The sequence below is a fragment of the Anolis carolinensis genome, chromosome 2 (genome assembly GCF_035594765.1).
Source record: "Anolis carolinensis isolate JA03-04 chromosome 2, rAnoCar3.1.pri, whole genome shotgun sequence".
NCBI classification, from domain to species: Eukaryota; Metazoa; Chordata; class Lepidosauria; order Squamata; family Dactyloidae; genus Anolis; species Anolis carolinensis.
The window spans coordinates 110,024,177-110,051,353 of NC_085842.1; the positions used below are offsets into that span (position 1 = coordinate 110,024,177).

The 27,177-nt window shown below is 43.2% G+C and overlaps 1 protein-coding gene and 1 long non-coding RNA gene across 2 annotated transcripts; one reads left to right on the forward strand and one right to left on the reverse strand.

Moving 5' to 3' along the window:
* Positions 1 to 13,137: 13,137 nt before the first annotated feature.
* On the reverse strand, positions 13,138 to 15,673 carry LOC134295824 (uncharacterized). Its single transcript, XR_010002423.1, has 2 exons — positions 15,132 to 15,673; positions 13,138 to 13,261 (listed from the first exon to the last, which is right to left on the reverse strand). It is a non-coding gene; the product is annotated as an uncharacterized LOC134295824 (long non-coding RNA).
* A 5,150-nt stretch (positions 15,674 to 20,823) lies between these two features.
* Positions 20,824 to 26,371, forward strand: LOC134297112 (uncharacterized). The gene has a single exon (XM_062973894.1). It carries the CDS (start codon positions 20,845 to 20,847, stop codon positions 24,367 to 24,369), a length of 3,525 nt encoding a protein of 1,174 aa, XP_062829964.1. The 5' UTR covers positions 20,824 to 20,844; the 3' UTR covers positions 24,370 to 26,371.
* The last annotated feature ends 806 nt before the right edge of the window (positions 26,372 to 27,177 follow it).

Below are 27,177 nucleotides of genomic sequence, written 5' to 3' on the forward strand. Positions count from 1 at the left end.
TTCCTGGATCTAGACACTATATTCCTATTTATGCAGGCCAAAATCCCATTGGCTTTTTTAGCCGCCACATCACATTGTTGGCTCATGTTTAACTTGTTGTCCATGAAGACTCCGAGATCTTTTTCACACATACTGCTGTCGAGCCAGGCGTCCCCCATTCTGTATCTTTGCATTTCATTTTTTCTGCCTTAGTGGAGCATCTTGCATTTGTCCCTGTTGAACTTCATTTTGTTAGAGGGCTGTTGTATGTCTTTCGGGCTGTGTGGCCATGTTCCAGAAGTATTCTCTCCTGACGTTTCGCCCACATCTATGGCAGGCATCCTCAGAGGCTGTGTGGCATGGATAAACTAGGCAAGGAAAGGAAAAATATATGTATCTGTGGAGAGTCCAGGGTGTGGTAAGAGTCCTATGTCACTGGGAAGCCAGCATTAATGTTTCAGTTAATCATCCTAATTAGCATTGGAAAGGTTTTGTCTCTTTCCTGGGGGGGCATCCTTTGTTCAATCATTAGCGTCCTTGGGTCTCCTCTGCCCTCAGAGTGTTGGTTCCCATCTACTGTTTTGATTTTAGAGTTTTTTAATACTGGTAGCCAGATTTTGTTCATTTTCATGGTTTCCTCCTTTCTGTTGAAGTTGTCCACATGCTTGTGGATTTCAATGACTCTCTGTGTAGTCTGACATGATAGTTGTTGGAGTGGTCCAGCATTTCTGTGTTCTCAAATAATATACTGTGTCCAGGTTGGTTCATCAAGTGCTCTGCTATGGCTGATTTCTCTGGTTGAATTAGTCTGCAGTGCCTTTCATGTTCTTTGACTCTTGTTTGGGAGAGAGGATCCCTCTCCTCTGCAGGAGTCTACCGGATACCATGCAGCTGTGGACAAGTATACATAGGGACCACCAAATGCAGCGCCCAAACAAGAGTCAAAGAACATGAAAGGCACTGCCTGCCATAGATGTAGGCGAAACATCAGGAGAGAATACTTCTGGAACATGGCCATACAGTCCGGAATACATACAACAACCCAGTCTTGGAATAAAAATCCTCTAGTTTAAGAAGGGAGTTAAGGTATTCTACAGATTTACTCATGTGTTAAAAAAATGAAAATTGCAATTAAAGATGTCCATCCTCAATTTCAGTACCAAGTAAGTAGCAAAATTATTCTATAATTTCTCCCATTGTACTCCCATTGTACTGAAAGTTAACTTTCAGGTGCAACACCATGGACTGAAAAAGTGTGACCTTCCAAATGTTGTGAGACTACAACTTCTAGCAGCCCTAGCTAGCACACCCCAAGCTGAGGAAAGGTGTGGAGCACATCCAACATCATGTGGAGGGTTTCATTATTCCCATTCCTTTAGGTTTTCAGGACCATTCTTTTAACCCTGCAGGTTGGAACAGAGCAGTGAAGCTCACCTGGATCCATGATTTATATAATTATTTGTTGTGGTTGTTAGGAAATATAAAGATATGGGATGAGTGACATCTGGCTTGATAACAGTACATGTGAAAGAGATCTAGAGGTCTTGGTGCCATCACCATGCAGTTTCCTTCTTGCAACATCAGTGAATGGAGCCGTGGTGGCACAATGGGTTAAACCTTTGTGCTAGATGAACTGTTGACCTGAAGGTTGAAAGTTTGAATCTGCGAGATGGGGTGAGCTCAACTCTAGCTTCCCATGCGAAGACATGAGAGAAGCCTTCCAGCAGGATGCTAACACATCCCGGCATCCCCTGGGTCTCTGTAGACGGCCGATTCTCTCACAGCAGAAGCGACTTGTCGCAATTCGCTTCTGACACAATAATAAAAAAACAAACTCTGAGTGAATAAAGTCTATAGTGTTTGACTATCTGATCTCATGGATGGAGAACAACTTCCTTGTTTTATTAAATACACCTCATCCTTTTTTGTGCCTCAACCACAACTTTTCTATGAAAGCCAAATGAATGTGCCTACAGATGCAGCCTGGTTTTGGTGGCCAGATCCTCTTTCTTTGCAGTATTTGATACTTAGAGATATTCTTACCTCTGAATCACAACTTGGAAATATTTCCTTTTGAATAAAATTTCCCAGAATCTTTTGTCTAGTACACTAACACCAGGATGTATTGTTAGGCTTCTGTTGAGAGTGGGAAAATGGACTGGATGGGTGAATGGCAGTAGGAAAATTGAATTCAGTTTTGATGTTCCCTTAACATTTTTCTGGATGAAGTTGTTTACTGTTTCCAAAATATTTGCCACCAGGCGGAGCTCTAACCACATCTGCAGTCTTGGAGCTAACTGAGCTAGTGCCAGAAACAACTGGAACTGATTCACCTCTTTTTAAATGAAACATTTGATAATGATATTTCTTCTGCTTGAGTTCACACTGGTGAAAGAAGTCTGTCCTCTTCAATGATTTGCTTTCATCACTGCACGCGAGAGAATCACACAGACAGTATATATTAGAACCACAGCTTTTGGCAAGATGATAATGTCATGTGTTGCAAGGATCCAGAAGCAGCCAAGAAAGTGACCAGAAGACCACCTAGTACAGTTTTTATCCCTTGGACAAAGGTGCCATCAATTCCTATATCCATGTATAATTCCTGATTGTTGTATTTTGATCTTGCTTATAATAGAGAAAATACTGTATTTATTTTTATTACTTCTAGAGCATGGAAAAACATATGGGGTCTCCAAATGTTGTTAAACTGCAATTCTATCAATGTTTACCCAGAGCTTGAAAATACTTTTGGGTTAAAATTCCTAGAATCTTCCAGCTGCTATTGTAGTCGAATCCTGGCAGTTATAGCCAGGAAAAAATTCCAACATTAGCTCTTACATTTAGAGTTGATGGCTTCTGAAATCCATCAAAATTGGGAGGGCCACACAGTCCTCACCTTTTGCTGGGAAGTTCCTTTTACTAGAAAGACAGCAGTGTTGTCATGTCTGTTACATGTTCTGTTGGGTTTTCCTGACTAAAATCTGTCAGGACCAGGTGACAGAGGGAGGTTGCTCAAAGCAGAGGGCAAAGGGTCATATTGCCTGCATACCAAGAATAATCCCTTAGAATTTAAGATAGTTGAGAAATCATTCAGCCAATGTCTCCTCCCTCAAAAAGGTAACCACCCCCTTTTACACAGATGGTTTTTGAAACTTTTTATGATTTGAAGCCAAATTCCAATCTATTTCTGGGTACTAAAATGGTCCACAAGAATTCGGTGTGTGGTACCCTGTTTCCCCGAAAATAAGACAGGGTCTTATATTAATTTTTGCTCCCAAAGATCCACTAGGTCTTATTTTCAGGGGAGTCTTATTTTTCCATGAAGAAGAGCTCACATTTATTGTTGAACAACAGAATGAACATTTATTATATACTGTAAAGTAGCTGTCATCACAAACCAGCATAACCAGACAAACTATGAATCCTATAAAGAATTTCTTGTTACTACCATTATTTACATGCACAACAATCTATGGTACCTCTTGCAGTTTAGGTTTCACAAGGTTTCCACGCTGATTTCTCTCTATTCTAGTTTCAATGTAGTCATGAATGATGAATAATATAATATACTATAATAATAATATGACAATATAATAATAATATAATGATATACAATATATTAATGAGATAATATAATAAGATATAATAATAACAGAATATGATAATAATATGGTATTAATAGGATAATATAATAATGGGATATAATAACAGAATAGCATAATATAATAATAATAATAGGATAATATAATAGAATAATAGAATGGAATAGAATGATATAAAATATATTAATAGGATAATATAAAATGGAATATAATAATAATAGACTATGCTAATAATAATAAAATAATAATAGGATAATATAATAGAATAATAGTATAGAATATAATGATATAAAATATATTAATAGGATAATATAAAATGGAATATAATAATGAATAATAATATAATATGAAAATAGAATAATAATATAATGATATAATAATAATAGAAAAATATAATATAATGATATAAAATATATTAATAGGATAATATAATAATGGGATAGAATATGATGATAATAATATGCTAATAGAATAATAGTATAAAATAATAAGTTTCATGGCATAGGATAGGAATAAGGATGAGAGGAGAATCCCTATGCGTCCTGTACCTTTAAGAAGCAGAAGTAGCAGGACGAGTGGAAAGCCCTCTTCCTTCCCTCCCATCCTCCCTTGCCCTGGCTCCAGGAGGCAATCAGAAGCCTTGGGGGCGAAGGGAGCATGGCCAGGAGGACGGAGCCTTGTCTCCGAAGGAAGAAACGGCAGCACAGCAGCAACCACAGAAGGTTCTTCAAGCCGTGGCTGGGGGCAGGCAAGGCAAGTCCAGCCAGGAAGGGAGGCACAGAAAGCAAGCACTTTCTCTCCCTCCCTCCGGTGTGTATGAGTGCTGCTTTAGTCCTGTAGCCATGCTTCCCAATGGAACTCTGCTGCAGCCTTAGTTGCTAGGTCTTACTTTCAGGGGAGGCCTTATATTTGGCAATCCCCCCAAACCCCTACTAGGTCTTATTCTTTGGGGAGGTCTTATTTTAGGGGAAACACGGTATGAGAAGGAGAAATTGCTTCTCTGGATTCATTTCCATCTGAAAAATATTGAAAAAAAACTTTTTGCATTACTTGCAATTAAGAATTTGTCAATAGTAAGATTTCCCTGGTGGAATTTGTAGGTGCAGAATCTGCGGATATAGAAGGCTGACCTAATTTCTTGAGACGCCCTATGAATCTTGCCAAAATATATCAAAAGTTTGATCAAGTAAGCACTGAGTATTATAGGTCCCATTTATTTCCAAGGGAGATATGCAAGGTTGCAACCACATACATGAAGGGGAAAACACTTTTGATCCCAAACCATTACTAATTGGGCCTAACGAAGAAATTCTCCATCCATCCATCCTGTGGAGGATACTCTCCCCTTCTGAAAGCAGCTTTACTTTACTTTTCCAAAATGTAGTAATTAAGCAAACCATCTGAACTATAAAGAGAAGGATGTGTGTGTGTGTTTACCCTCAGGGTGGGTTTTGCACAAAGCTCAATGAAACTTGCTTCCATGTCTGCCTAGTAGTAATCCAAAAACTTGTATATTTATGCAGACTGGGCAGCCAATAGAGTAGGTTAGCAATGGTTTTTAGTTGTTAGTTTGCTACTCCCTAGGTGGTTGGCTGAAATATACATTTATGGTGACTGCGTTTGTTTGTTTATTCTATCAACTCTGCTCACATCATTCTAACCTGCAGCTATTGCCCCTTTCCCCCCATTTTCTCCATTCTATCATATGTTTGATTATGGGTAAATAGTGTAAATAAAGCCATTTCATATGTTTTGCAAGGAAGACAAAGCTAAACCATGTGTGTATTTCCATTGTTGTACAACTTCTGCCTTGTCAATTTGATTACCAGGTTGAGATATCCACTATCATTTCTCACATTTGCCCAAAACTGTTGAGAGTACAACTCCCAGAATCTATTAGTCAGCATAGTCAGTGGCCAATGAGTTGTGAGGAGAGGGATTTCAGGATGTGTGACCTGGAAAAGTAACTTTCCCAAGCTCCAGCAGAATAATAGTTGCACACTAGCCATAACTAAGAACAAGAGACTTGTGCCTACTCCTGCAGGCATCCTCTCCTACCTCTCCTACATAGGATTCTTATGAGTCAAGCTCCTATCCGATAAATTTTTGTGCCATGATTTAGGTAGCAAAATCTCTTGAGTGACCTCTTAGCTCATTTTATAGTAGGAGAAAAAAGGGGGCATGACACTTTCAAATTCTCTGACAAACCCAATATCTACTGAAGCATTTCTTGAATCTGATATTTTGCATGGCATCTTTGAGTTACTATTTGTTAACTCATATATTATTTGCTAGCTTCTTCCTTTGAAACTAACTCTCCTTTTATTTGTCTCTGTCAATTTTGTTTATAGTATGACCTATCATATCCACAAGACCAATATCATGGTTTCATTTATCGATATTTGACAAAATATGCCACTGATTGGCATTTTCTAGGATCTCCAGTGTGACTTTGGTTGTACTGATCCATTCAGTTTTCATGGCAAGAATACTGGGTTGGGTGGCTTGACTTTGAAGAAGCTGGGGGTGGCGACGGCCGACAGGAAACTCTGGCGCAGGCTGGTCCATGAGGTCACGAAGGGTCCGAAGCAACTGAACGAATAAACAACAACCAGTGTGACTATAGTATTCCTGGGCTAGAAATCCTTAATTTCAACTGAGTTTGCTATTTTTGTGGTTTTGCATATCCTTGTGAAGCCCAGGGACATATCCCCCACATAAGAGCTGTATGGCAGTTATAGCCATACTTCTATATTTCTTTGTTCCTTACATCTCAGTTATTAGATGTAAAGGTTTTCCCCTGACATTAAGCCTAGCCATGTCTGACTCTCAGTTATTGGCAATGAATGAAATATCTTATCATCCATCCATACACACAAATAAACACACACAAAACATATACCATTGCACCATACATTATGAGATTATGAGATGAACAAGGAGATAAAAAAGGCTCTGAAGATTTGACATCTTGTTTTTTCACTACATCTCAATCCAATGACAGGGTCTTCTCATGCTTATTCTGGAGTAGGATAGTAAATTTATAATAAATTTGATTTAGAATTTTTAATATTATACCTTTCCTTGTTTACAACATAGTGTCTTCTCACACCTTTGGAATTGCTGGAAATTTCCCTGAAGTAAAAAGGGATACTCCAAGTCTACCCTATTGCAGTTCATAGTGGTGGATTTTAACATATTCCTTATTTTGTCTTCTCTTGATCCAGTGATTAGCACAATGAGTATCAGACAGGCCTGTTCACACAAAATTTGCCTGGTTTCATGTTATTCCCCTGGAACAGAGGCTGTGGAAGTCCAGACAAAGAGAACCCTGTCTTTCTCCTATTCCATTGGCATCCAGGCATTCAACCCAGAAATATTGCTGCTTGCTTTTGTCTGAGGCGTTTTTGAATGTGTTCTGCAAGCCTCTTGCCTGTGTCAGCAGATTTTTCATTAACCAAGCCATACTGCAGCTCTGTGTCTTGATCCTCAGTGATGCAGGGTTCCCGCTAGCTTTTAGGGCTAACTTTTATGGAAGGTCAGCTCATGACCATGGCTAAGATACAAGGGCACTGTGGTGGTGCCCAGTGGGGGCTGTGATGGCTGACAGCTAAGAGATCAGAAGCAGTGCATAATTTGTTTCAAATGAGAGATGTTATACCAGCCTAGGATTTTTTTTGGTGTGTTTTTATTTAGTGCCATCTTGACACTAAATAAAATTGTCAGAAAGATGTAAGGAATTATCAGGGCTAAATCTTCATAGAGTAAATCATGCATCCTTCTCTGATCCCAGTCCTGTTCTTCTCATTCCAAATTCTTCTCATTCCAGTGTAAAAACATTTATATGGAATACTGGAGGGATTTAATATGATTAAAATACCTTTGGTTTACTTCACTGTTTAGGGAAAGAACCATTTATATATACCATATGGTTTGATGCCTGAATTGAGATAATGGCAGATGGGGGTGGAAAAATACAATTATTCGTGGATTTGATTACTATGCTCTCTCAAGGAATCTTTAGGTCCCTCAGGGTGAACTAGAGATGTTGGCCATAGAGTCACCCTGGAGGATCTAGAAGACCCTAAAGCAGTGGTTCTCAACCTGTGGGTCCCCAGATGTTTTGTCCTACAACTCCCAGAAATCCCAGCCAGTTTACCAGCTATTAGGATTTCTGGGAGTTGAAGGCCAAAACATATGGGGACCCACAAGCTGAGAACCACTGTCTTAGAGAGATTTTCTCTAAGGTAAAAAAAATAGATTCCCCCCACTTTTATGATGGTTCTGCATTCCTATTTCTTTTCCCTCACCCCAAAGTTCGGGCTGTGGCGCAGGCTGGAGAGCAACTGCAATGAATCACTGCAATGAATCACTCTGACCGAGAGGTCAGGAGTTCGAGGCCCGCTTGGAGCCTATGTTTGTTCTATGTTAAAAGGCATTGAATGTTTGCCTATATGTGTAATATGATCCGCCCTGAGTCCCCTTCGGGGTGAGAAGGGCGGAATATAAATGCTGTAAATAAATAAAAAAAGTGAAGGGCCTACTGCACAATATCTATGCCGTTAAACTTATAGCTGTCTAAGATGGGTGCACAAGGAGAGCACCCTAAAATCCTTAGTGTGGTCCTCATCAATGCCCTTGGAGCGCATGCTACTATAATTATATTTCACTTCCTTGTTGATTCCCACCAGTTTATAAAGATTAAAGATAATTTCCTGTGGATGCATGCTGTGAGGAAAGAGTCATCGAAATCACTGCAGGAGAAATAAAAAGCTCTCATCCTGACAGCTGGTAAACTGGCTGGGCTTTTTTGGAGTTGTAGACCAAAAACACTTGGGGACCCCAGGTTGAGAACCACTGTTCTATAGATTGCTCCTTCTTCTCCAGGATAGAGAAAATGCTGCTTTCCCTGTGAAGATTTGAAAGTGTGTGGATGGAAATGTGGCCCTTGACACATATGGCTCTTTGGGCCCAAAAGCTTGTTTACCTCTGTTCTCAAAGGGATTTCTAGATGATGTGGAGTGCCATACAGGACTGAGAAAAGCTTCCTCTTCTCTGACCCTTCTTCTGTAGTGCTATGAAATGTAGAAAATTCCTGCGCTCCTTTGTCTCAAACCATCTTAAGAGTCACCTTTCTATGTGCCCAAAGTTTCTGTCTCTTGAAAGTGTAATGGCTGTTGTTGACAATTGCAAACTTTGCTATTTAAAGCACTAAGACATGAGTACTTAGTGTACCAAATCCCTAGAGAAAATTTCTGCTAGTGCATGTTATATTAATGTATATGGAAATTTTTATGTAGGACAAAGAAAATCGCCATAGTCATTTCTGGAGAACAGATACTCTGTGTGATCTCATTTACTTTTCCATATGATGCCTTTTGTCCTAACTTTTATATGGTACAAAGTCAAACTATTTTATGATTTCTTTTTTTAAAGGAAACGACTGCCTAATTCTTTGCCTTTTTATATTAGAAGTTACATAAAGAACTCTAAAGAATATGTTTAAAACAATGTCCCACCACCACTGAACTTGCATGAATTTGTAGCAGTGATGCTATTATTTAATTTGTAGCAGTTGTGCTATTATTTAATTCTAACTACTGCAGTGGTTAGACTACAGCTTCCAGCAACAGTCCCTAACCATAGTCTATGCTGTCTGGATCATTTTAGTTGCCCATCTCTGGACATCTTCCACCTTAGACCTTGTCAAACCATTCATGGTGACTAAGTGTGCGACTGCATGCATATGCCCCAAAATAAATGTTATGTAACCACTCCATTTTTTCCTTTAGTGTGAGAATGACTAGACTAATGTTCCCTTGGACATATTACCATCCAAATCTGGTTTGCCAATGCCTCAAATATGAACATTAGAATTTATTAAAAGAATCTGCTAAGCAACATGCAAGTGTTTCTGTTCCAAGCCATACAATCTGGAAGAATTCTCAACTAATCAGCAAAACACAGAATATCTCTTTACTTTATTCATTTTCATATAATGCCCACTCTAAATGAGTCATTTAGTGTGTGTCTGACCTAAAGCCACAATTTTGGCCCTATCATATGACTGGCTACATTTGGTACTTCAGGCACTTCATTTCCTCCCATCCATTCAAATAGTGTGAACGCAGCATTTCCAACAAGTGGGATAAAACCTCATGGGATCTCTTGGCATGGCCCAGTGAAACACGGGATGGCTCTGTGAGATAACTCTTCAGTTTTGTTCTAGCATTAATGCAGTCACACACTGAACAAAAAAAATACATACTGGAGTCTATTATTTTTTCACATCTTAATTACCATACTCATGCGTCCAAAGATGAAGTGCTTCTTTTTTTCATTCCTTCTCTTTTACAAAACAGACCTGAGCTGGATTAGCCAATGGTAGAAAATTAAGCAGTTTTCAGAAATCTGTCTTTTAGCCACTGTAAAGACTTGGAGGCTTTTACAAGCTGCACCTACTCTGTAGAATCAATACACTTCAAAACCACTTTAACTGCCATGGCTCAATGCTATGGATTCTTGTAGTTTGGCAAGGTACCTGAACTCTTTGGCTCTTGTGACACAGGACCTACTTGTCCATCATTGTTTGTGTACAGTGATGTTGGCCAGGGGGATGGAGCAACAAGGGAGGGGCATCCCTCATCTCCCCTCACCTTTGGCACCCTATCACCCTGTCTGACATCACTGCAGGTGGCACAGTGATTGAGGGCGGGGAGGGACACACACTACCATCCTGTGTCCTCAGGCTGCCAGATCCTGGGATACATGGGATGACAGTGAGAACTGGCCCAACTGTTTATCTCGACTTAGGCTAACATGGGCAAGGGCATATTAAAGAGTCTTTGTCCCAAGGCACTGTGGATCAGCGCTGTGCAGCATTTGGCCACCACGGAGCTCATCCACTTCTACACTGACTTAAGTAGTCAGTGTAGATGTGGCCTAGGTTCGCCAGTGTGACTTCCTTTAGTCATGCTGGAGAACCTAGATATTTCTAGAGATAACACCTTGTTAAGAATCTCTAGGTCTTTCGATGCAATTTCTTGTTTAGTTTCCAGTGAAAGTTGATCATACAGTCATGCTAGAACAGTGGTTCCCATCCTGTGGTCTATGGATCACCAGTGGTGCCCAAGAACTAAAATATCATCTGTGGCCTCACCGATAGACCGTTGCAAGAAGAGCAACTGGTCTCGCAAAACCCTCTTGTAGTGCCGAGGTTTATTAAATATAGTTTTCGGCGGGTGAGCAGATGTCGACTACTGGATGGCATATGATCTGTATCAGAAACTAGAACTGATGTGGTCTATTCAATGTAATTTTCTGAACAAGCATCACAAATAACCAAACAGAATCTAAAGTTGACCAAAAAAACTGATTCATAACCCTTTTGGTACTAATGCTGGAGAATGGTCCCAGCAAATGTGGATGACTGATTATATGTTACTGTATTGTCATTGGGGAGTCCCTGGTGATGCTGAACATGTTGACCAAAAGGTCAGTAGTTTGAATCCAGGGAGCGAGGTGAGCTCCCACTGTTAGCCTCAGTTTCTGCCAACCTAGTTCGAAAACATGCAAATGTGAGTAGATCAATAGATACTGCTCCAACAGGAAGGTAATGGCACTCCATGCAGTCATGCCGGCCACATGACCTTGGAGACGTCTACGGACAACGCTGGGTCTTTGGCTTAAAAATTGAGATGAGCACCCCCCCCCCCCCCCCCCGCCCAGCAGGGCTATAGCCGTGGTGGGTAGGGGTTCAACCCCCCCCCCTCCTGAAATTGTTCAGGTTTTTAAAAAACTGGTTTACTCATGAATTTTAATGTTAACCAAATCCCCATGAGTGTCCACTGAAGTTTATCTGTTTTGAGTGTGCACTGAAGTTTATTGATGGAGCCTGATTTCTAAATTATTTTGCGTTATGGAACTACCTGTTAGGGATTACTCTTCTTCAGAAGAGGAAGGGGAGCAGGAACGTGTTCATGAATCTGAGGGTGAGTTGGAATTGGAGGAGGAAACTTTGCAAGTACCCTCATTCCAGGAGAGGCGAAAGGAAACAGAGCAGAGATGTTGTTCAGCTAGATTAGCTGCCAGAAATGCCCTAGCAGCTGTGAGGGGTCTCAGAGCTATAAAAACAGAAGCAGATGCAGCCAGCTCTTGTTGGTAACAAACTGACTCTAATGCCTTCACTCCACTCTCCTTGTGCCTGTTTCAAGTCTGGATTTATTGTTGTTTCTTTGTCTGATTTGGGAATTTACCAAGAGACTGTGTTTGCCCTATGACTTCCTTGTTTCTTTTTGCATTATTCCATTGAATGTGCTATATTTTATGTTTGCTGAAGTAAAGCAGTTTTCATTTACTTACCACAGTGTGTTAAGGCTGTTCTTGAAGGACAAAACTGGACACTATTTCCCAAATTTTTTTTCTGGCTACGTCCCTGCCCCCCAGAATTGGACACAATTTAATGTCAAGGGGAAACCTTTATCTTCACTATTGTTGTTGGGGTTCTTTTAGTCTGTATTGGAAAAGGTGCTCTTCAGGGTGAAAGGAGGGCCACTGGACTGACTGAATGAATCTGTGCCCTCTAGGGTGAAAGGAGGGCTGCTGGACTGACTTGATGTAAAATAACCCAAATAATACCTTGTCATATCCCATTTGATGACCTGCTGCTGATAGAAGTAGATTATGCCTGCCATCAGAGCCGGTCCAACAATGAGGCTAATTAAGCGGTCGCTTCGGGTGCAAAACATACGGGGCGCAGTCGAGACTGCTTTTTCTGTTGACTTGTTGTAAAACATGATGTTTTGGTGCTTAATTTGTAAAATCTTAATGTAATTTGATGTTTAATAGGCTTTTCCTTAATCCCTCCTTATTATCCAACATTTTCGCTTATCCAACGCTTTTATTTTTCAGTGATTGGTTTGGGGGAGGCACCAAAATTCTGTTTGCCTACACTTGAAAAATACCTAGGGCTGGCTCTGCCTGCCATGCTTTCTGCCGGTGTGCTGGAGCCTCTGAGGCACATGTCAGTCTCCCATTCATGAAGCTCTCTGCCCAATCCTAATAAAACCATATTTTTCAACACCCACGAGGCTTTGCCTTTTATCTACTTTTCATCTATTGAGTGTTACTAGACCTCTTTTGCCCCATCCTAAACTATCAGCCAGCAGACATAGGGGCTAGGTTTACTCCATGTATGTACTAATTATGCATGTCAAATTAACAAGTCTGTAAAAAAAACCCCAGACTTTATAAAGTTTGATCTGCCTTGCTGATTACTAAGAAAAATATTTGTTAGAAATGCTTTTAAAATATATGCTTTTTGGCAATTTAATGCCAATTGTATCTATCTGTGGGGCTTTAAACCTTAGTAAAAATATCACCCATGTAGCCTATTGAAATCTGAAATGAAGTCCAGATGTTTCTCCATGTAACTGCTACAGCTGCTTGTGGGTATGGGAAAATGCCTTAGTGAATCAAGAGTGTGCAAATCTATATCGATTCCATCTCATTACTCTGTTCATTTGTCTCATAAGAAACCACATTCGTTTGAGGATGTATTTCGATAAATCATATTTTTAGTGTCATCCAGTCATTAATTCATTCTTCCTGCTTCAAATGAGTTGATTATTTTCCATCTCCATCTTCCCTTCTTATATCTTTATCTTTTTGGCTTCCTCCTATAGGAGCAAAAGAACAGATTTTAGATCTTTCTGTCAGCTGCCATTTTTTCCCACAGATACTGTGTTACTATTGTACTATCTGGAGAAAAATGGAAGCCACCAATGATAGCTGCCATTTCCTCTTTTGGAATGACTAGAATGAAGCATCATTGTGGAGATTATCTGAGGGAAGAATAGCTGATCCCAGGAAAGGATACCAAAATTAGCCCCACTTTTGCATCTAGAACAGTGGTTCCCAAACTTTGGGCTTCCAGGTGTTTTGGACTTCAGCTCTCACAATTCCTAATGGCTGGCAAGCTGGGTGGGATTTCTGGGAGTTGAAGTCCAAAACACCTGGAGGCCCAAAGGTTGGGAACCATTGATCTAGAATAGTGCTTCTCAACCTGGGGTCCTCAGATGTTTTTGGCCAACCTGTTTCTGTGAAGACTGTGTTGGTTGCTGCGCACTCATAATACAAAATTGTGCACAGGCATCTTCCAAGACAAACCATAACCAACAAAAGTCCCATGGCAATTAGCGAGTGGTGACGGAGGCAGGACTGTGAAATCCAGAAGTACCTTAGCCATGGACCAGCACATGCAGGCCTGTAGCTGGGGGGGGGGGGGGGGGGGGGGGTTGGGGTTCAACCCCCCCCCCCCTGAAATTTTTCAGGTTAAAAAAAAACCTGGTTTACTCATGAATTTTAACTGGTTAACCAAATCCCCATGCTAAGTCTATGAGACGCAAAAAATTAAGAGTCCCTCCAGGCACTATCTCAAGCAGATATTGACAGGTCTGAACCCGGGGGTGGGGGCGGGGGGGGGGGGGTGGGTCAGGGGTTCAACTCCCCCCTCAAAAATTTTCAAAACCCCTCCCGAATTTTTTTTCTGGCTACGGCCCTGGGTGGTGGATATGGATTCAGTCACTCTAACTCAAGATCTGAGGCAGTGAGCGGTTCGGCAGCTGTATTCATGACTAAACAGCCCTATTTATGATCCACTCTGATCACCCTATATGGGGAGAGGACTAGAAAAGGTAACTTAAACATAGTATGCCTCTATTACTTATCCCTGACTGAACTGCCACATCCAGAGGGGTCACCACCTTGCCGTCAAAAGAGAAAAATGAGCTCTGGAACGTGGAACATACAGACAGTGTTGGATAACACAAACAGTGAACGTCCTGAATGTGGAACGTAAGATTATTGCAAGGGAGCTGAGGTGCTTTAACATTGATTTCCCAATTCCACATGACACTATATGTTTTACAAGTATTCCCTAGAGATAACAAGGCTTTGCTTGTTTATCTGATGTAGCTGTAAACATCCATGTTACTAAAATATACAGCATGTGCTTTAAAATAAGAAGAGAAAGGCTTGTTGTTCTGAATCCAAGCACTGACTGGTACTCCTTAACTCATAGTAATTAATTTGACATACTATCATAAATCACGCCAGAATAAATGCTTTATTTTCTCCAAGGCTTTTACGACTCTTCTCTGGCAGGACTTGAGAATCCATTAGTCTGGCAGTAGTTATCAATGTAAAACTCCATCATTTCTGCAATGTTGGTGTTTTAAAGCACTTCTTCTCACTCCAGTTTTATTAAAGAAGAAACTGAAATTAGATTGCCAATGACAGGATTTATATTTTACAACCTCTGGCACACAGTGGTTTGCACAGCGCCTTCAAAAGCCAATGTAGGGTGAATAAACGAATGAATTACAACCCCAGGCAGTACAAAGAAACATGTACAGCATTCTCCTTTGCTGTGTCCCCATCCTGAAAAAAAACTTCATAAAATTATTTCTAAGCACATAGCTGCCAAAGGCTAGTAACCCTAATCCATAAGCCTTTTCACCCATATTGTAGCGATTGGGTTCTAATTACCTGTGGGAAATGATTTGCCGTTCCTGAGGCCCATTCCATGGTGATCTTGTTTAAACAGAACTGTTTTATAACATGTCCTGACACCAGATGCCTTACGTCCAGCTGCAGTCAACCACAACTGGGTTTGTAAATCAATTCTATTAGAACTAAATCATTGCAGATGTACATTTGAGTCAGGTGGAGCTGGGCCAAAGGCTTAGAGTTTCTGCATTGGCAGCACAGGCGGTGGGGAACCATACAAGACAGAACTTAAAGAAAGAATACTCCTTCATCTGAGTTTTCAGGAACTAAAGTGAGCTGTGCTGTCTCCAATATGAGAAAGACCAACTAAAGCTGAAGTTCATTAACAGAGATCGGAAAAGGGGCTGTGGTTAGCTAAATAGTTATTGTTGCAGAGCCATGAAATGAGAACGAAAGAATGACTTTAGAACTGTTAAGGAAGGAAGTGGATGTTTAGTTTGGGGGATGTTTAAGTCTTTCAAAAAGGCTGAAAGTTGTGAGAGTGTACACTGCAGTGGACAGAACATGAGACTTCTTGTCCCAGCTGCTCAACCGCAGTAAATTCTTCTGTTTCTTAAGATTGTGTAATTCAAACTGTTCAAAAGATATACTTCTTATCTTCCTTTAAAGGCACGTGCTGCCTTCACAGACAGGAAGCAATTTCTTCATGGGCTGCTGCATACTTTCCACAGTAGGAAGCTGCAGTTTCCTTTTAAGATGAATAGTATAGGGTTTTAAAATGCCTCCCATGCAGTTATCAAAGAAACAAGAGCCCTGCCACACAAAAAAGATGGCAACACATTTCTGCAATAGCATGTGTCAAGGACAAGATTGCCAACGTTTCCTGCTATGTTTCACCTTTGTGGCTTAAATCCAGTTCTTAGTTCTGATTACAAGCAGATATATTGAATTAATATGGTGAACATTATTGCTGATTTATCTTGCAATGATTGGTTCAGTGGGTCTCCTCTAATTGGGACTATAGTCTTTTAAACAGGTGTGGAGATAATACAATCCTCTGAATTGTGTCAGCCTGCAACCCCAACATTCCTCAGTATTTGTACAGCTTGCTGTTGGGAGTTGCAGTCCAACAGCATTGGAAGAAAAGGGGATTTACCAACAATTATGTTGTCAATTGTAAATAGCAGTTACAGAAATCCATCTTGACCTGTTGCTGTTTCTTTAACTTCTAGAGCAGGCATGGGCAAACTTCAGCCCTCCAAGTGTTTTGGACTTCAATTCCTATAATTTTGGGAATTGAAGTCCAAAACACCTGGAGAGCTGAAGTTTGCGCATGCCTGTTCTAGAGGAATGTTATGATAGCATGAAGGTAAATACAGATTGAGTATCCTTTACTTGGAATTCTGAGACCCTCCAAAATTGTCCACATGGGTGGCTGAGATAGTGACACCTCTGCTTTTGGATGATTGCATGTACACAAACTTTGTTTCACGCACAAAATCATTAAACAAATTGTATTAAAATTATCAAAAATTGCTTCACTCCATCATCAAATATGACCCATGGAATCGTAAGTCAGCTGTCTTAGGCCATGGTATTGGTGTGCCAGGCATAGCAGGGTGATGTGACTAGACAATGAAAGAATTGTGACATGACCCAGCAAAGTTTTTTTCTTTTGCTCCTTGAAGCATGGCTTGCTGGCGAGAGGGGGCTGGTCACTTCTCCTTGTGGTACCCTGCTCCCCAAGTTGTAGATCTCTATTGCTCAGGGTAGCTGCCTGGCTTTTAAGGTGGGTTTCAGGGATATTTATGATCATGGCAATGGTACTATGGTTGTAAATATGAGTACAAACAGCTATGCAGCTATAAGCTTAGCTTGCAATGTCATAACTGACTGATAAATTTGATTGTTAAATTATGTACTGCGTGTTTTTATACTGCTGCTGCTGCTGCTGCTGCTACTACTACTAAACTACTACTACTAATAATAATATTCCTCATGTTTGATACAGGCATGTCTTATATGGACCTATATTGTAAAAATGTTTTCAAATGCCATGGTCAAATTTGCATGTTATTTTGATGGATATTTCAATTGTCTTAACATATAATATGTAGAACTGTAGCCCTAAATTCAGTGTTTCATATGTTCTACTGAATAGACCCATTCAGTCAGTGTTGTCTTACTGAGTATTCATTGATTCAATGGATCTGCTATCTTGGGACTAACAATGAGATTTTGGCTGTAATATGATGCCCTCTTCAAATCCCTAGTTCATAGAATCATAGAATCATAGAATAGTAGAGTTGGGAGAGACCGCATGGGCCATCCAGTCCAACCCCCTGCCAAGAAGCAGGAAATCGCATTCAAAGCACCCCCGACAGGTGGCCATCCAGCCACTGTTTAAAAGCCTCCAAAGAAGGAGCCTCCACCATAGTCCGGGGGAGAGAGTTCCACTGCTGAACAGCCCTCACAGTGAGGAAGTTCTTCCTGGTGTTCAGGTGGAATCTCCTTTCCTGTAGTTTGAAGCCATTGTTCCGTGTCCTAGTCTGCAGGGCAGCAGGAAACAAGCTTGCTCCCTCCTCCCTATGACTTCCCCTCACATATTTGTACATGGCTATCATGTCTCCTCTTAGCCTTCTCTTTTGCAGGCTAAACATGCCCAGTTCTTTCAGCCGCTCCTCATAGGGCTTGTTCTCCAGACCTTTAATCATTTTAGTTGCCCTCCTCTGAACGCTTTCCAGCTTGTCAACATCTCACTTCAACTGCGGTGCCCAGAATTGGACACAGTATTCAAGGTGTGGTCTGACCAAGGCAGAATAAAGGGGTAGCATGACTTCCCTGGATCTAGATGCTATTCCCCTATTGATGCAGGCCAAAATCCCGTTGGCTTTCTTAGCAGCCGCATCACATTGCTGGCTCATGTTTAACTTGTTGTCCACAAGGACTCCAAGATCTTTTTCACATGTACTGCTGTCTAGCCAGGCGTCCCCCATTCTTTATCTTTGCATTCCATTTTTTCTGCCGAAGTGAAGTTGAGGCGGGAGGTTAAGGAACCCCAGGAAATACCATATATGGGCAGAGATGGCGACAGCTAGCGACCCGGGTGCATAAACTCACAGAAACATGTGACTTCTGGGAAATCATGTGTTTCTGAAGAAATGAAAGCTAAAGATAAACAAACAGCGCATGCGTACGCAGGCGCTCTGAAAGATTTGTGAGCACGGCACAAAAGAGTGCAGCCGGCCTGCTGGTCAGCACTGATTGGGCAGCGTCACAACTCTAAGCCAATGAATTTGCTTGTGGGCGGGCATAACCCGAACCCTGTAGTGTGTATAAATGTTTACTCAGCCTGCCACTGGGGGTTCCCCTGGAGAAGCACTTACTTTGTGTTAGGGGGAACCCTAGTGGCCATTAGCGAAATAAAACTGTTTTCTTGGAATTCCTTCAGTTGTCCGTCTTCAAATTCCTCCACTGCGCCAACAAGAACCGTAGCACGAAGGTTCCGCTACATTTTCTGGTGACCCCGACGTGATTTTTTTTCCTATAAGACGGGCCAGGAGATTTGGAGACGGATCCCGTTGGCGGGACGGCCTCAACTCAGCGGTGGGGGCCTGAGGCAACTACCGTGAGACGAGAAGGGGCCCCTGAATAATACACGACCGGCTGCGGTGCTTGCCTCTGATGCCAACGCCGACTGACGGTGGAAGCTGCAACACCAGCAAGGTTCCATAGAAACCAGCTAGGATCCAGGGAAAAAGCCCAGGGGCGAAGGTTGGTCCGACGTCTACAGAAATCTGGCAAGTATAGGGGTTTGCATGAGATATTAAGGGAACGCCAGCGCTGGGAGGGACAAAAAAAGTTCCCAGGGAGGTAGAAAGGGGTTCTGTCTTGTGTTTCCTGACGCATGCCATTGAGTGGCCAGGTGCCCAGGCCAGGACAGTCCCCTCTATTAGGCAGGATGGGAGGGAAAAATTCAAAGAGCTCCACTCCCTTACAATGCATCTTAGATAATTTTGGCTCTTTTGCTAACAGAGCCGTAGCAGGGAATCCAAGGGACCTAAGAGATTATAGACTGAGAAATTTGTGTCAGGGAGAATGGCCAGAGTTTGGTTTAGGTTGGCAAGTAGAAGGAACGTGGGATCTGAAACTGATCCGAACAGTGGAAGAATATTGTGCTGTGAATCATCCGAACCAGTGGGTCTATATTGCTACGTGGGAACGGGTAGTTAGAGAAGATCCAGGTTGGGTTCGACAGTGCAGGAATGGCAAATGTATGGTGGTGAAGAAGGAGGGGAAAAAGAAGGAAGTTTTCCAATCCAATGAGGAGGACTACCCAGATTTACAGTTGAGTGTACAGGCTAGACAACAGGAATTATTGCCGCCACCCTTGCCACCGCCCCCCCCACCCCAGGGAACAGCCCCCGGTGCACCTACACTAGGAACGAGACCCCCACCCTACTCTTCGGAGTCAACCGAAGCGGCCAAGAAACACTATCCTAGCCTAGAAAAATATCAGGAGGAAACAAAGGAAAAGAAGAAGTCACAACGGATGCCCAGTGATGCTTCTCCGGCACAAACTCGGAGACATGGAGCTCCGGTGTGGTCTGGTGATTCACCGACCGGACCGGCCCTCCAGATGCCCTTGAGAACGGTGCCTGTGATAAACAACAGGAATGAGATAGTTCAAGCATACCAGGTAGTGCCTTTCAGTAGTAGTGACATTTTGAATTGGAAAAATAATACTCCACCTTATAGTGAAGAACCCCAAGCTATGGCTAGGCTATTGGAAGGGATTATGGCAACCCATAATCCCACCTGGCAAGATTGCAGACAATTGTTGAATATGTTGTTCACATCAGAGGAGAGAAGAGCAGTGTTGAATAATGGGGTAGCCATAGCCCAGGTTGGTGCCCCACAAGATGGTGATGCAGCCGAGTGGGGAGCACAGAGGTTTCCTGTGGAAATAGATCCCCAATGGGACACTGCAGAAGAAGGACATTTGCAGAGACTGAGAGGATTCCAGCGTATATTGGTAGAAGCGGTAAAGAGGGGCCCGCCGCGACCCGTCAACATTGTAAAAATTCAGGGAGTGGTACAGGAAAAATCTGAGTCACCAACAGCCTTTTTGGAAAGGCTGGAGGCAGCATATAGAAAGTATAGCCCGTATAATTTGGAGGATGAAAACGGTAGGAGGGCGATTCAACAGTCTTTTATCAGTCAAGCGGCTCCTGACATCCGGAGAAAGATTCAAAAGCAACCAGGATTTCTAGGAAAGACTATGAATGAATTGTTGGCACTCGCAGATCAAGTTTATATGGCGAGGGACCAGGTAGAAGAAGAGAAGAAGGACAGGAAGAAGAAGCAGGAATACCAAGCATTAGTTACCATGATGGAACAAAGTGCAAGTGGACAGAGAGGAAGAGGAGGATATGCCAGAGGGGGACAAGGAGGAAGAAGAGGGCCCCCTCGGAGGTTAGGTCGAGACCAATGTGCTAAATGTAAGAAGTTTGGACACTGGAAAGGTGAATGCCCAGAAGGAAGAGAAGGAAGTCAGGAAGGACCGAGAGAAAGAGGAAGGCCTGAGAGAGGAAGAAACCCAGGAAGGGGAAGAGGACGTGGGAACTACGTACCTTTTCCTGCAAGAGAGGTGATAGCTGCAGCAGCTGTGATGGAAGAAGAATGGGAAGATATGGATGGAGGAGAGGAATGAGGAAGCCAGGCTCTTGTTTTGTTGGACCCCGGGGAGCCGATGGTCACACTTGAAATCGGGGACCAACAATTGGACTTTTTAGTGGACACAGGTGCCGAAAAATCAGTAGTAAATACAAAAATTAGTCCACCAACTCGGGAAACTACGAAAGTAATAGGGGTGTCTGGGAAGACCCAGAAGTGCCCCTTCCTTAAGGAACGCACCTGCAATCTGGCCGGACATCAGGTCAAGCATAAGATGTTATATCTCCCAGACTGCCCAGTCCCTTTATTGGGAAGGGACATTTTATCAAAATTACAAGCACAACTCCAGTTCATGAAGAATGGACAAGTGGAGCTATCATTTCCCATGGAAGAGGAATGGAGACTGTTTCAAGTTAGGATTTTTACTGAAGAAATACAATGGCCATGGCATGAGACTCCTTTAGTGTGGGCAGAAGATAATCCTCCAGGATTAGCTAAATATGTTCCACCGGTGGTGGTGGAAGTGAAAAGAGGAATGGGACCCATATGTAAGCCACAGTATCCCGTCAGTCGAGAGGCAGTGCAGGGGATCAGAAAGCATCTAGAGCGACTTCTGCAGCATGGGATATTGGTACCATGCAGTTCCCCATGGAACACGCCCCTGCTCCCAGTCAAGAAACCAGGAGGACAAGGAGAATATCGCCCAGTTCAAGATTTGCGGGCTGTAAATCAAGTCACCGTTCCCCTAACCCCGGTAGTGCCAAATCCATACATCATGATGAGTCTAGTACCAGCATTTGCCAAATGGTTTACTGTATTGGATTTAAAGGATGCATTCTTTTGCATTCGATTGGCCCCTGTATCCCAACCGATCTTTGCTTTCCAGTGGGAATCTCAGCAGTCAGGGCAAAGGACCCAGTATGTTTGGACACGCCTTCCTCAGGGGTTCCGGGACAGCCCGACCATTTTTGGTCAAGCCCTGGCCAAAGACTTACAGGATTTTGTAATACCTAAAGAAGAGGGAATTTGGCTTCAATATGCAGATGACCTGCTTATCGCTTGCCGGACACTAGGGGGCTGTAAAGAGCATACTTTGAGATTTCTCAAGACATTGGAAGAAAAGGGTTACAAAGTGTCAAAGAAAAAGGCCCAGTTGTGCTGTCCCACGGTGAAATATTTGGGGTTCCATCTGACCGAAGGAAAGAAGATGTTAGGAGCTGAAAGAAAGGAAGTTGTTTGTGCCATCCCCACTCCCAGCACCCGGCGACAGGTGCGGGAATTTTTGGGATCAGCAGGATATTGTAGACAGTGGATCCCCAACTACGCCGTGTTGGCTAAGCCACTGTACCAGGCTACGAGAGGTGGAAGAGAAGATCCATTTGAGTGGACAGAAGAATGTCAACAGGCATTTAAGGCATTAAAAGAAGCATTGATGTCATCTCCAGCATTAGGACTGCCCGATTTGGAAAAACCATTCACTCTGTTCGCTGCAGAGCGGGAAGGAACAGCGGTTGGAGTATTGACCCAACCACTAGGTTCATGGCAGAGGCCGATTGCCTACTTGTCAAAGCAATTGGACACAGTGGCTCGTGGATTGCCACCTTGCCTGAGGGCTGTGGCAGCATCAGTAGATTTAATCAAAGAAGCAAATAAATTGACCCTAGGACAGCCACTGACAGTTAAGGTGCCCCATAGCGTTAAGGCACTGTTAGACATTAAGGGACCGCGCTGGCTCACAAGTGAGAGGTTAATGAAATATGAGGGATTGTTGTGTGACAACCCACTGGTGACCCTGGAGACTTGCTCCACTCTGAATCCGGCCACCTTGCTCCCGACTCCAGGAGACACCACGATCCATCAGTGTGCCCAGGTGATGGATGAGGTATTCTCCAGTCGACCGGATTTGAAGGATGTGCCACTAACTAAGGTGGATGACACTCTGTTCACAGATGGAAGCTCCTTTATGGAAAATAATCAAAGACACTCAGGTTATGCGGTTGTCCGGTGGGGGGGAGAGACGCTGGAAGCAGGGTCACTGCCCCCGGGGACTTCTGCCCAGAAGGCCGAATTGATTGCCCTGACCCGAGCGTTGGAATTGTCAAGCGGAAAGCGGGTCAACGTCTACACAGACTCAAAATATGCCTTCACCACCCTCCACGCACATGGAGCACTGTACAAGGAGCGCGGGCTCCTCACGTCTGGAGGAAAGTGCGTGAAACATGCTGGAGAGATTGTGGATCTCCTGGAGGCGGTTTGGAAGCCAAGGCAGGTGGCTGTGATGCATTGTAAAGGGCACCAACGTGGAGACGATCCCGTAGTGCAAGGAAATAGGCAGGCTGATCTGGCAGCCAAAGAGGCAGCTAGGCTGCCCTATATTGAACATCAGGTAATGGCCCTACAGGTAGAATTAACTGAACATAACATTACATATACACCAGAGGAAGAAGAATGGGCCTTAAAGGAGAAGGGTCAGTGGTCAGGAGAACTCATAGTGATGCCAGACGCCCGTGTCTACGTCCCTAAGGACTTGGCATGGCACTTAGTCCAACACATGCACCAAAACACACATTTAGGAAAGATGGCATTGGCAAATCTGCTAGGACGACAGTTGTATATCGATGGATTACATAGCCTAACGGCAGCAGCAGCCCGAAGATGCTGGACATGTATCAAAAATAACCCCAGAGAAGGACCCCTCAAGCCACCAGGAGTCCAACATGTGGGTGGGGTACCCTTTGAAGCTTTAGTCACTGACTTTACAGAAATGCCCCCATACAAAGGATACAAATATTTACTGGTGTTCGTGGACACATACACAGGATGGGTGGAGGCATACCCTACAAGGACTGAGAAGGCTGTAGAGGTGTCAAGAGCTCTAATGAAAGATGTTATTCCCAGATTTGGCATACCCTTAGAAATTGGATCAGATAATGGCCCCGCATATATTCAACAGGCTGTGCAAGGATTATGTAGAATTTTGGGCATAAAATGGAAGTTACATTGTGCATATAGACCCCAATCTTCTGGAAAAGTGGAAAGAATGAATAGGACATTAAAGGCTCAGCTTGGGAAACTTTGCCAAGAGACAGGATTGCCGTGGACGGTGGTTTTGCCCATGGCATTATTAGGAATCAGATGTACACCACACAAACGGACAGGACTCTCCCCTTTTGAAAGACTCTATGGACGACCCCCTTTGAACTTGAAGGGAGCCTTAGAGACAGGAGCTGAGCAGCACCTCATAGGAGAGAAACAGACATTGGCCCAGGTTCAGGCTTTGGGCAGACAAATGCAGCAGTTAGAAAAATACATTTCTGAATTGAACCCACCATTCCCTACCACACCTCTACATTGTTTTTCACCAGGTGACGAGGTTCTGGTCAAGGATTGGAAGATTGAGCCATTGGGACCCAAGTGGCGAGGACCCTATGTTGTGCTCCTGTCTACCCCCACTGCAGTGAAGGTGAAGGAGATTAAGCCGTGGATACATTACACCCGTGTAAAGCTAGCACCTGAGGAGTGGCGGACGGAGCGAGTTCCTGGTGAGGACCTGAGACTCAGGATCATCCGGCAACTCCCTAAGGGGTCAACAAGGCCATGAAGCTGATCCCTTCGGGTGCAACGGAGCGTCGGTGGTCAAGTATGTCGCAGCATGGCCCAACAAAGGCGCTCTCCGGGAGATGGTGGCTAGACATTTTGAGAGGAAAAAGTGGGAGACAAGTTATGAGGAGGGGAGGAAAGCGCACTGTGTTTGGTATATTATTTGTGCTGAGTTTTATTCTCTCTTTTGGAAAAAGAGCACATGGGAATTGGATAAAAGAACATGCCAATTATATGTTTGAGCAGCACGGGAAAGAGGTAGCATTAATATATGAACACCCCCTCACCGTAGGAGATTTTTCATTTCTTCCCGATTTAATTGATGAACCACAGATTGTGTTGGAGGGATTGTCCAAGGCTCAGGAGGGTCCACCTACCGTGTTTTCTAGCATACCGCAAAAGATAAATAAAACTCGGTTTCGACGGTTTAGATACCATACCTCCACCAGGGGTTTGTGCTTCTGTTGTGGAGGATCGGGAATATGGAATTCTGAGTGGAAACACTGGGGAACTAGGCAGGCGTTCTTTTCCCGATTAGGCAATTATTCCCATTGTCGAGACCGGTTCTATCTACATGGACGATTTAATACATCTTATGTCTCACGATTAAATCTAACCGCAACCGAGTGGGCTAGCATGTATCCAGATTATCCCACATTTAGTGTGAATGATTCTATTGAGGGCCTAAAATCTTATATGAACATACTGCAACAATTAACCCAACTGAGCCTAGGTAAAAGCCTCTGTCCGTTATGGCAAATTAGGGATCCAAATCTATGGTTTTTCTTTGATAAATGGGCCACAAATTATCACCCCGGCAACTACCAGTGTGTCGGTGTGGGTTATTTGACATTCCCAGTTCAGGTCTTACACAAAAGGCATCAGCGCCTGAAACGGGACATTGTGCAAACAGGCCCTCTAGGACCAGAATGCTCGGATGAGGTCATTATTAACAAGGCTCTGTCAGGTTCAGAAGCCTCCCGTGTAGGAGGAGGCCTGATCACAGGCTTGTTGACACTGGGTGCTTACCCAGGGATTGTAGCTCAAGCAAACCGTAGAAGTGTTCTAGGCCTGACTTGCCGCCTTGAAAAGTCCATAAATGCCACTGGTAAAATTTTCCGGGAAATCCAGTCTGAAGTAGAAGAAATCAGCCAGATGGCCCTACAGCATAAGTTGGCCCTTGACTACCTACTGGCGGCCAGGGGGGGCTTATGCGCCATGGTTAGAGGGCGTTGTGTAGTGAAATTTCATAACTTGAATAGTACTATTGAAGATGACATCGAGTCATTACAAAAGTTAATTTACAATAATGTCCAGGAGATAGAAGGTTGGTCTCCTTTCTCCTGGGTGACTAGCTGGTTACCCTCAATAGAATGGTTGAAGAACATATTGTTGGTAGGGATTTTAGGATTGTTCATTGTTCTCATAGTTATGTGTTGCACTCCAATAATGATGCAAATGTGTACTAGGTGTGTCACACAATCTTTACCTGAAAAAAAGATAGCCATACTCCAAGCCAGGCGGGATTGGATGGAACCATAATGCTTTGCTTCAGCTTTTGTACATGCGCTTCGCAAAAAGAAAATGGGGGAGTGAGGCGGGAGGTTAAGGAACCCCAGGAAATACCATATATGGGCAGAGATGGCGACAGCTAGCGACCCGGGTGCATAAACTCACAGAAACATGTGACTTCTGGGAAATCATGTGTTTCTGAAGAAATGAAAGCTAAAGATAAACAAACAGCGCATGCGTACGCAGGCGCTCTGAAAGATTTGTGAGCACGGCACAAAAGAGTGCAGCCGGCCTGCTGGTCAGCACTGATTGGGCAGCGTCACAACTCTAAGCCAATGAATTTGCTTGTGGGCGGGCATAACCCGAACCCTGTAGTGTGTATAAATGTTTACTCAGCCTGCCACTGGGGGTTCCCCTGGAGAAGCACTTACTTTGTGTTAGGGGGAACCCTAGTGGCCATTAGCGAAATAAAACTGTTTTCTTGGAATTCCTTCAGTTGTCCGTCTTCAAATTCCTCCACTGCGCCAACAAGAACCGTAGCACGAAGGTTCCGCTACAAAGTATCTTGCATTTGTCCCTGTTGAACTTCATTTTGTTAGTTTCGGCCCATCTCTCTAGTCTGTTAATATCGTTTTGAATTCTGCTCCTGTCTTCTGGAGTGTTAGCTATCCCTCCCAGTTTGGTGTCATCTGCAAACTTGATGATCGTGCCTTATAACCCTTCGTCTAAGTCATTAATAAAGATGTTGAACAGAACCGGGCCCAGGACGGAACCCTGCAGCACTCCACTCGTGACTTCTTTCCATGGTGAGCACCCTTTGGATTCGTTTGCTTAGCCAATTACAGATTCACCTAACTGTAGTTTTGTCTAGCCCACATTTTACTAGTTTGCTTGCCAGAATGTTGTGAGGGACTTTGTCGAAGGCCTTACTGAAATCTAGGTACGCTACATCCATGGCATTCCCTGTATCGACCCAACCCGTAACTCTATTGAAAAAAGAGATCAGATTAGTCTGGCATGACTTGTTTTTGGTAAATCCGTGATGACTATTAGCAATGACTGCATTTGTTTCTAAGTTTTTGCAGACCGCTTCCTTAATGATCTTTTCTAGAATCTTGCCTGGTATCGACATGAGGCTGACCGGACGGTAATTGTTTGTGTCGTTCTTTTTTCCCTTCTTGAAGATAGGGACCACATTTGCCCTCCTCCAATCTTCTGGGACTTCTCCCGTTCTCCAAGAACTCTCGAAGATAATTGCCAGTGGTTCTGAAATAACTTCAGCTAGTTCCTTCAGTAC

What these genes read in the sequence shown, in the direction of transcription:
- LOC134297112 (XM_062973894.1), top strand. Translation starts at nt 20,845, where the DNA reads ATGGTCACACTTGAAATCGGGGACCAACAATTGGACTTTTTAGTGGAC.